The sequence below is a fragment of the Cebidichthys violaceus genome, unplaced genomic scaffold (assembly GCF_023349555.1).
Source record: "Cebidichthys violaceus isolate CVI_PGR_0920_01 unplaced genomic scaffold, fCebVio1.0.p SCAF_9, whole genome shotgun sequence".
NCBI classification, from domain to species: domain Eukaryota; kingdom Metazoa; phylum Chordata; class Actinopteri; order Perciformes; family Stichaeidae; genus Cebidichthys; species Cebidichthys violaceus.
Window position 1 is genome coordinate 17,376,650 of NW_027176975.1, and position 10,757 is coordinate 17,387,406.

A 10,757-nucleotide genomic window follows, 5' to 3' on the forward strand; every position below is an offset into this window, starting at 1 on the left:
ACAGGAAGCCAGTGCAAAGACCTCAGAACTGGAGTGATGTGATCCACTTTCTTGGTCTTAGTGAGGACTCGAGCTGCAGTGTTACTCTCATTGTATCATTTCTGTCATATGGACCAAATATGTTGTAATTCTATTATGCTGTTATACACATCTATTGCACTGAGGGTTTTTTGGTGGGTGAGTTTTTCCTTTTCTGACGTGAGGGTGCAAGGACAGAGAAAGAGGGTGCAAGGACAGAGGAAGTCATATGTTGTACAGTTTGTAAAGCCCTCTGAGACAAACTTGTGATTTGTGTTATTGATACAATGCAAATACATTTAATTGGAATGAAGTAGATAGCAATATGTATATATTTGCCGATCCAATGCTTGTGAGAAAACAAAAGCCCAGCTCTGCCCCTGAATGTAAGGTAACATAAAGTGCAATAATATAACGTTATGAGTAAATATTCTTCTTTGACCAAAACAAAAGTCTGACCACTTACTAGATTTCTCTCTGAGCTTTTCAGACGCATGCTGGAGCCTTCATCGTTAGATGGAGGTGGAAGAAGCCAATAAAGGCCGCAACAAAGCAAAAACAATTATTTTAGGAGCTTTCATTTCTAATAATTATGTGTGAGTAATTGTCTTTTTTTCACTCTATGGTTGTGTGTGACTTTATATTGAGCACCAACTCCTCGTGTTGTCATTCCGTGGAGCCCCATGCAGCGCTGCACATCACCGTGCGTCCTGAACCTGCCGCCCTCACTCACAGACAGTTCTCCCCGCGGGAACGTCCCTCCGCTGTCACGGACCATTGAGCAATAAAAAAGCCTGTAACCGAACCCAGAGCCCTAATCCGGCCGGGGACAATCGCTGGCAAAGGGGCTGCACCTCCACAGATCCGAATCCCTGCAGACCCAGCGCATAGGGTGGAGAGAGCACATCAGTGGAGCTAATCAAACCACAGGTCGCTGGAGCGATGTGGGAAGACAGAGAGTCAGTTTACCAGAATGTTGGGTTGATAGTGCACTTATGGTGTTCATCGCGGTGCTTATGGGGGAGAAACACACAGAATAGTTACTATAGAGTGATTATATGATGAATTGAGGGGAAGAAAGTTAGAGATGCTCAGTTCTGTGTCTGATAAAGTGTCCTAGCGTAATTGTTCAGGTTTGATTGTTGGTTTAATGATTAATAAAGATGGATTTTCATTCCAAGTTGTCCCGAGCAGCTTCATCAGCCAGTGAAGAAACTTGAAGCAGCATTTTTTTTTTGCACATAAAGTGCAACAGCAGGGAACTCCACCCACTGCTGGGTGTCCAACTCCAGCCCCAACGTGTCAAGGAGCAAATCAGCTGCACGCAGGCTGGGAGGCATCTGACCGCACTGGACCAAACATCCAAGGCAAAAAAAACATTAATAAAGCTGCTTCCTTTATTGAGTTTTAGTAATTTAAAAGTATGCAGATACGTGAATCCCGCAGGAATCAAAGTGGCGTAAAAGTGTAACCTGACGAGAGTCGTGCGTAAAAGTTTCCTCTTTTTTTTTTCCTATTGGAGATCATGCGCAGCTTCTCGGTGCCGTGCACGAGAGTCGGAGATTCAGCCCTGCACGGGACTATCTTGGCCGGACACTCGCTGTTCTCAGCCACGGCCTTGTCCTCCCGAGGCTCATCGGATCTCGGTTTGGATGCCAGCACGGACCCGGTGATTCACACGTCACCACCGGAGCACGAGTCTTTGGTTTTGCGCAGGCCTCCCGAGACTCTGGAGGAAGGGGACATGACGGAGGACGAGCCGAAAGTTTATTTGGAAGCCAGCGACCTTTGGACACAGTTCCACAAATGCGGCACTGAAATGGTCATTACTAAATCCGGGAGGTACAGTAAACGTCTAATATTTATGCACGGGATGGAAAGCTTGACTGAGTTTTAATGAGCGCCTCACGCCGTTATCTGTCCTCTCCACACAGACGCATGTTCCCGCCGCTCAGGACCAGGTGCGCCGGCATGGACAGAAAAGCCAAGTATGTGGTTCTGATGGACATTGTGGCGGCCGACGACTGCAGATATAAGTTCCACAACTCCCGCTGGATGGTGGCCGGGAAGGCGGACCCGGAGATGCCCAAACGCATGTACATCCACCCGGACAGCCCGGCCACGGGCGAGCAGTGGATGTCTAAAGTGGTCAACTTCCACAAGCTGAAACTGACCAACAACATGTCCGATAAGCACGGATTTGTATGTTTTGATTTTGCTTTTGAAAATGTAGTGAATTTCAATCTGAATTAATAGTAATAATAATAACCAATATGTGTTTATAATTCAAATTGTAGATTTACTGTGAAGCATGAAGTAATCATTGAATTTAATATGTTGTTCATGCTTATATCTTCACCATTATTAATTCATTTTAAAAACAAGACAATTGAGGATTTTTCCCCCCAATATTTCCCAAATATATGGTTTTGACTTCATTATAATTTTTAAATTTGCAGACAATTCTCAACTCGATGCACAAGTATCAGCCACGATTCCACATCGTGAAGACAAACGACATCCTGAAACTGCCTTACAGCACCTTCAGGACTTACGTCTTCTGCGAGACCGAGTTCATCGCAGTGACGGCTTACCAAAACGACAAGGTGAGAGGTGTGGAGGAAAAAAAGAGGCGTTTTCAATTGATAGTTAAGCATATCACTAAATTCAACTACGTCAAGAACTCTTTCCCTCCTTTGCACCAACTTTCAGATAACGCAGCTGAAAATAGACAACAATCCTTTCGCGAAGGGATTCCGAGACACGGGGAACGGGAGGAGAGAGAAGAGGCACGTTGTCATTCACTTTATGACTCAATGAGACGTTCATATTTGGGTTACAGTGTGCAAAATCCACATTAAAGGGTATTTTAATATTATCATCATTGTCCAGCTCCGTGAGCTCTGTGCCACAGATCTGAATGCTGACATTTACAGTGATCATGCAAAAAGTACTTATGCAGAATACTTTTCTGTATGTGAGTAGGTATTGTGTGTTATAATAACAATAATTATTATAATAATAACAATAATCATAATAGCAGCAGTAATATTAATAATCAACTTTATACTTTATTTACCTTCCATTCAATGGAAGTATAGTAGTGTAATGTGCTCCACAACAAAGTGAAGAATAAATCATGACAGATTGACCCGAAACACTGCGAGATGAAACCAAGCAATACAACAAAGGAAACAATAAGAACAATAAAACATGTATAAGATTAAAACAAAAGAAACAATAAGAACAATAAAGGCAGGTTATTAAAGGCATTGATGGATAAAATACCTTTTCAATTGCAGAGCTCGCATCTCTTATCACCTTAAATCCATAGTTTTGGTGCATATAGTTAAAAACAGCTGAGCTGTGTGATTGTTGGACATTAAGAAAAAGAAAGGGCAGCATAGGATCTGAGAGGGCTGTAACAGCTCCTGACTGAGACACAAACGGACACTTTCGTTGGTTGGATTCATTTGCAGAGGAAAATGTCATAACAATGAATTGATAATCAATGTAGCAATTCATTTAATATTAATTTTCCTTTTCTGAATATATGAAGATCACTTCATGGAAAAAATAAACTTTTTGATGAATCCATAAAATAATATTCAACTATAGAATCATTTAGGGTATTTTCACCCTGAGCATGATGTTGATAGCAATAACATGAAAACAATTTCATTTTGAATTGCCTACATGCATTGCATCTGCTATCTGGTAAAACCACAGATAGATATCTCCACAGCTACAAGGTGCAGCGAAGTTGGTGCAAATTGAAACATGTCAAACCATAAACTCGCCAGAGCAGCTGAAGAAAAGGTTTTTCCTCTTTGGTAGAATGGAGCACTGAGAGAGAAGCTCATGGTCTAAGCCTGTTAAAGTCAACATGCAGCCTCCAGTGTTACCAAGTCAGTTTTACTCTGGTCAACACTGAGTAGAAAAACAATACACTTTTATTCAAATTCAGCAGATGTATCCTCAACTGTTCCTTCTTTATGTACGCTGAAAAATGTACGGAAGCCCTGAGAGGCAAGTGAGAAGAAACAAAATCTGGTAATCCATTTTCTGAGTCTAATCCAAATTGTTTTCTCTCCTGTGTTCATGACTTAAGAACAGGTGCAAAAGAGGTTTCGATAATCGTGTTCCGATTTTTTTTTCAGTGAAACAGGTGGGGGAAAGGTTTGTTGTTGTTATACTTATTTTGTCCACAAGAGGCTGAAATGCACTAATACTCCATGCTCTAAATAGGACTGAATAGGACTCTTGTGGACAAAATAAGTATTTCTACAGCAAAAAACACATAACAAAACTTTTTCTCCCACATGTTTAAGTAACTTAGAAAATGTACAGTGAGAGCTTTTTTTCCCTCTCTCGCCTGTTGAATCATGAACACAGCAGAGAAAACCACTTGAAAAATGGATCCGCAAAATGGTTGTTTTTTTTTACTTGCCCCTCAGGGCTTTCATACCAAGGCCATGGATGTTTAAAGAGAAAGGCAGTGGGAGTGAGAGGGACGGTTTATCTGGAGTAAGGTATTTGTTTGGATGTTGAGTTCAAATACCAGCAATCTTCCTCCAGAATCACTGAAAGATAATGGTGAATACGCAGCACAAATAATCCACTTCTAATTGAAGGATGTCTCGCTGAATGCTTCTACAATAATGATTAGAATCATCAGCTGTTTATGTATCATCACAGATAGTTATTTCTTTGTTACATCAGGAAACTACAACATCCATCACAAAAGTCTAAAGAGATGCAGACGACTGATGTGAAATGTGAACCTGCGAAGGAATCATCTCCACATTCAGACGATTCTAAATCTCCAGGTAAAGAAGAAACTTTATAACGCTAACTTTGTCAGTACGATACATTCGGTGAGTCCACGAACATGAATCAAAACTAACTTTCCCATGCGTCTTTTCTTCTTCTTCTCAAGATGCTCATGAAAGTGACAGTGACAGAGCTGACGATGTTGAGGACGGTCCCGGACAAGCGGTAAGCGAGACGCAGACTAAGCCTAAGGTCTCTGCAGCGGAGACTCTGGTCGAGGGGCAGAAAGAAACGGACCCCAGACGAAGCCACGTTGTCAGCATGTTAACTGGCAGAGGCGGCTGCTACGGGCGACGAGACTCGGAGAGGGAACAAGTGGGCGGCGGCGTCGCACACGACCTCGTTTATCCACTGGAAGTGAACCGACATCTGCAGGATCCGAGTGTCCCCGACGGTCTTCTCGGCTCAGCCCGGGTGAACGGCTGGAACAGCTGTGCCGCCGTGGACGGAGCGGCGCCGTGCGGACTGAGACTGGCAGCACCCGCCAGGACTCCGGGAGCTCCAGGGTTCCCCATCGGCCTTCGACAGCACGCACCGCTACAGGTACACAGACCAGGGGAACCCTTTTTTAAAAACACATGACGTGCTCATAGAACTCAGTGCTTTACATTTCGCTCAGAGTAAATGTTAAAACCAGTGGTGGAAGAAGAATTTCAGCTCTTAGAAGTAAAAGTAGGAATACCACTTTGCTTTAATTCAAAATCCTTAATTTAAAATCTTACTTAAGTTTAGGTACAGAAGAAGTATCAGGAAAATGTACTTAACATTACTAAAAGGAACTTTAAACTGGTTTTAAACGGTCTTAATTTAATACTGATGCCTCTAAATGACCCATAAGAGAACCGGACCATCAGCCAGACGGCTGGCTGTCAGACGAAACCTTTTAAAGCGGTGCAGGTTCACCAGCAACTCCTTCAGCTCAGACTCCAGCAGCGACCAGCCCACCACGGACAGACCCAGATCCAGCTTTGCTGACCTGCAGTCGGAGCTGCGTGAGGAGGAGGAGAGCTCCTCCTCCGGCCAGGAGCAGAGCTTCTCCTCGCTGCCGGTTGGCTGGGAGCCAACAGCAACACCACGCTGCCGGAGGCTCAGGCCATATCACTGCGCCTGCTGAAGGGAAGTGAGGAACTTTGAGAACCAGAACCAGAACGGCGCGGGGCTGACTGTCAGACCCCGCTGCAGTTAAATAAGAGGATTTCTAAAGGGACTCTGGTGCAAACACAACTGCTTTTGTCAAAATGGACCGCCAAAATCTACACAAAATGAAAATGTTGCTTGGAGTAGCTTTAATATTCTTTCAGGGTTGGTCCATATCATAATACTTAATTGATCATTATTATTATTGGCATAACAGCATTTACATGTTTTTGCCATTAACCATTTCCTGAACACATCATTGTTTGTTATGATCTAAATGTGTAACACTATGAGTAAAAAGTACAAAACTCTGGAATGGAGAAAAGTGAAGTTGAAGTACTTCACATTGTTTGAAGCTAGTGTGACGCTTCAGTCTGAGTTCCACGAATCAAGTGCAGAACTGTATCTGTGTGTTTGCAATAGTTACTCAAGGATGACATTTTGCAGGAAAAAGACTTCAGCTCGATTTTACAACTCAGTCCGCTGAAGCCTCATACTAAAGGGTGATCTGAATTGAACAGCTGTCAAATCAATTAAATTTTCTTCTGAAAGTACCTTAAAATTACACTTACGTTTAGTGCTTGTCACTTTAACTCCTTAAAGAACAGCAGATAATGTGTTGTATGTTGTATTTTCTTCCCTTGTTAACAGGACCTGGTGAGCCTCTCCCACTTCGGAGGCTTTCTGTTTTATCCCTACTCCAGCTTCTCCGCAGCGTCAGCCCAGTATTTCATCCCACCAGCGCCGTCCAGACTGGATTTCAGAGCGTATCCAGGCGTCCACAGCCGGGACTACTTCCCCTCTCCCATGATGTTGTCCTCTGTTCCTGTTGTGGCCGTTGGGGGATCGAAATATTTCGGCCCTAAGTTGCTAACGCTACAGAAAACAGACCAGAAGGACTCGGCGGACGAAGCTGAAATTGATTGACGTTGTTTAAATACTGACTTGAGAGCAGTTCCTTTCTGATTTAAAGTCCCTGCATGCGGTCCCACCTACAGAATGCAAACATGCCGTTCTGTCGTGGGAGTGACTCTGGACTTGAAGGTTGTGTAATAGTAAAGTCTACACCTGCATCTTGTTGCTTTCATGACTGTAGACTGAATGGCTGTGTGGCGACGAGCATTTTATCCCTACAAATGTAACTTAGTTGTTAAATAACATTTGATGTGATTTTATGGAAATGAGTGCTGAATTAACGGCTCTTCTAAATTCAGAAAATGTCTTTCATTTGAAACACGAAACATTAAACTGACAGATTTCTCAATGAACTTTGGCATATAAAATATGAAATTATAAATATTAAACAAATAACTCAATACATTTAACCATAAAAGCTGAACCTCATAAAGATATGTCCACGTTTCTCCGGTGAAAGTTCCCAAAAAGTTCCAAGTCAACTTTTGTACTACACACAAACACATTTGAAATGAATATCGTAAAACATGTCGGCTTTCTCTGCATTTAAAGAATCAATCTATCTGTTGTGTTGTTGTTGTTTTTTAAACTGCAATACAATAAATGATGGAAAATGATATTCATCAGAAAAGTCTCATTGTGGAGTTGATTTTAAAGCCACTGTAAACTTGGATTCAAGTATTTTTTTACAACATTAAATACAAGTCAAAAACATCTTTTATTTATTAAGAGTTGAACAGTGAAACCATATACTGTCTATGAGTCAAGCTGGTTCGATCAGATTAGATTGAAAGTGACCAACAACCCACTAACTGTTACCAGACTTATGATTCCAATTTTGCCAAATCCTGATTGGTTCATGGAAGTTATGGAAAGCCGATGAGGTCATTATTCATCTCTTTTTTTCCTGTCGTTTGATGTTGTAATATAAACGTACATGTACTTATAAATGCTGTGAACGCCGTTTCATGCTCCTGCCTTCCGTCACGTGATGCCATTGGGCCCAAAAAGACCTTTTCCCATAGACCTCCATTGGGAAGAAGATGTCTTTTTTAAAGGTAAATCTACTTCCTAATACGAACGCTTGAATAGCCCATATTTAAACCATTAGGTCCTAAAAGTTGTGATGGCAAATCCAGAGTTATAGTCCTTCCTCTGTTAATGTAAACAAGCCTGGCAGGGAGGCGGCAATAAAGGAAACACTAGTGCACCTGCTTTATGGGAAATAGATGCGGAAGATTGCAGGAAGATCTGGGTAACAAGAGGTTAAAAAAAACTTAAACTTAAAAACTTAAACTTAAACGTAACTGTCTGTGCGTTCCTATACCCATACTACCTGACTGTTTAGTGCGCCAGAAAAATATTTAGTATGTCACAATACATAGTAGGTCAAATGCAATCTGCCAAAAATACCAGGATGTTCCTCTATCTGGTCACATTTTGCAGTACACAAGCCACCATGCTTTTTTTGTGGCTATTTTGACCCACAATACTTTGCACAGCAGATATGTGATCAAGAGGGTCAAAGTTCAAGGTGCTTAAGAAGTAGCATGTTCCAATTGAACGCATACTGCATGCAACAATTGCTACTTTGTAAGGTGCAGTATGAAAGAAAAAAGGATGACAGCTCTACTCTTATATCACTTATATCAACAGTTCACCGAAATGTGTTTCTGAAAACGTTTGAGGCCAGAGATAAGGTAGGCAGTTGCTGCATCTGTCTTCATTTTATATCCACAAAGGTTAGTTTATACATTTTCGAAAAATGGAATTTAGAAGATTTTGCCTGTGTTTTTTGCCTGTGTTAATAATACACATAACTTGAATTAAAAAATGTTTTACAGTGACACAAAACATTCCAATGGTATTTATTTAATATATTTCAATAATGTTAATTTATTTTATCACTATGTCCTATTAGTAGCCGTGATTCTGGTTTGACCGGGAAGCCTCACTTGAGTTGTACACAATTAACTTTGTCACTGTAGTTATCAAATAAATACAGATAAATAAATCAAGTTGCACAAAGGAAAGGACACAAGCAGCTCATCCTGATATCCTTGGAAAAAGAGACTAATAGTTCAAATGATGCTCCATTTACTTTAGAAGAGTTGAAAAGAGCAATAGAAAGAGGAGGACTTACATCACCAGGGAAGGATGAAATTTGTTATATAAAGCATTTAGGTAGTATAGCAATGATGAAATTGTTATTTTTTTATAATAAGATTTGGGAAATGGGAATACTAGTTATTGGAAAGAAGCTGTGATTATCCCAATCAGAAAACTGTGGAAGAGGGGGAGGAACATAAACCATATTAAAGGGAAAGTAGAAGAGGTTGTGAATGTGGTAGAAAGATGGTCTTTTTCATGGGGAACAATCATGTTTACCAGAAAGAGAGGAGTGGATGTTCGGATAAAGATGTACGGACAAAAGAAAAGAACAAGTGAAAGTTTTTAGGTTTCTTGGGGTGTGGTTTGACGATAAATTAACATATAATGAACATATTCAGAGGATAGTTATGAAATGTAAAAAGATTTTAAATGTAATGAGATGTCTAACAGGGTCAGATTGGGGAGCCAGCAGGTCTGCAATCAAAAATATTTATATCACTCTGATGAGGTCAGTCCTTGATTATGGTTGTGGTGTATTTGGATCAGCTGCAAAAACGTCACTAAAGAAGCTGGAAGTGTTGTAATCCCAAGCTCTGAGACTGTGTTGTGGTGCTTTTAAGACAAGTCCTGTGTCTGCCCTTCAGGTGGAGGCGGGTGAAATGCCGCTGCATTTGAGACGCAAGCTCTTAACTATGAACTACAGGGCCAATCTTCAAGGACATTCTGGAGATAATCATCCGACCACAAAGGTGCTTCTGCCATGTTGGGAAAGAGAAAGGGCCAAACAGGAATGTTTTGCATGGAGCAGTGGAGTATTAGCAAGAGAGATGTCATTGGATCAGGTAACATTCACTCCTATAGTACCGGTACTAACTACACCACCGTGGCTATTTCCATCAGTGTCAGTTGATAATTATTTTTTGGACAAAACCCAAGCATTTAAAGACATTGATATCATGGCAGGAGTGGTGGAGGATAGACTACAGACAACATATCAAGCATTTACTCCAGCATACACAGATGGATCTAAAGATCCTAATACAGGTAGAACTGGTTGCAGTCACCATACCAACCTTGCAATATGAAGTCAAAAAGAGAACATCAGATCATCTGTCTGTTTATACAGTTGAGACGTTGGCCATTTTAACAGCACTGCAGTGGGTAGAGGAGGTTCAGATAAAAAAGGTAATTGTCTGTTCAGATTCCAGTTCAGTATTATCCTCATTACAATCATTCACATCCCATAGCAGGAAAAAGTTAATTAATGAAATGTACGAAACACTGTTCTGACTTAAGAATATGGGTATTTTTGTATAATTTATGTGGGTACCAGCACACAGAGGGGTAAAAAGAAATGAGAGAGCAGATAAAATAGCAAAACAAGCTTTAGAAAGTCAGCACAAGACAGACATTTTATTCAGCAAAGCAGAAGCTAAATCAGTAATCAAAAGAAACATTATTAAGGAATGGCAGAAACAGGAAACAGGAAGACATCTTTATGCTGTTCAGAAATAAGTTGGCAAAGGGAGGACATCCAGAAGAAGCAACACAGAAGAAAACATACTAACCAGACTGAGGATGGGACACACAAGGCTGAACAAAACAATGCAACTAATAAATAAACCTCCAACAGGACTATGTGAGCACTGCCAAATACCAGAATCTGTAGACCATGTCATTTGTCATTGCCAGAAATTCATACTTGAACGAGACAGGTTGAAGAGGAAGCTGGGAGTTGAGGA

The 10,757-nt window shown here is 41.1% G+C and overlaps 1 protein-coding gene across 1 annotated transcript; it reads left to right on the plus strand.

Annotated features, from left to right (window-relative positions):
* Positions 1-1,353: 1,353 nt before the first annotated feature.
* Positions 1,354-7,492, plus strand: LOC137867174 (T-box transcription factor TBX3-like). Its single transcript, XM_068703628.1, has 7 exons — positions 1,354-1,860; positions 1,953-2,220; positions 2,478-2,624; positions 2,731-2,807; positions 4,741-4,847; positions 4,958-5,394; positions 6,640-7,492. The coding sequence occupies exons 1-7, from the start codon at positions 1,544-1,546 to the stop codon at positions 6,913-6,915; spliced, it is 1,629 nt and encodes a 542-aa protein (XP_068559729.1). The 5' UTR covers positions 1,354-1,543; the 3' UTR covers positions 6,916-7,492.
* The last annotated feature ends 3,265 nt before the right edge of the window (positions 7,493-10,757 follow it).

Excerpts from the sequence above, each read along its gene's own strand:
- LOC137867174 (XM_068703628.1), top strand. The coding sequence starts at position 1,544 with ATGCGCAGCTTCTCGGTGCCGTGCACGAGAGTCGGAGATTCAGCCCTG. Across the intron at positions 1,861-1,952 it reads GTCATTACTAAATCCGGGAG|ACGCATGTTCCCGCCGCTCA; the intron begins GTACAGTAAACG and ends CTCTCCACACAG. Across the intron at positions 2,221-2,477 it reads TGTCCGATAAGCACGGATTT|ACAATTCTCAACTCGATGCA; the intron begins GTATGTTTTGAT and ends TTAAATTTGCAG.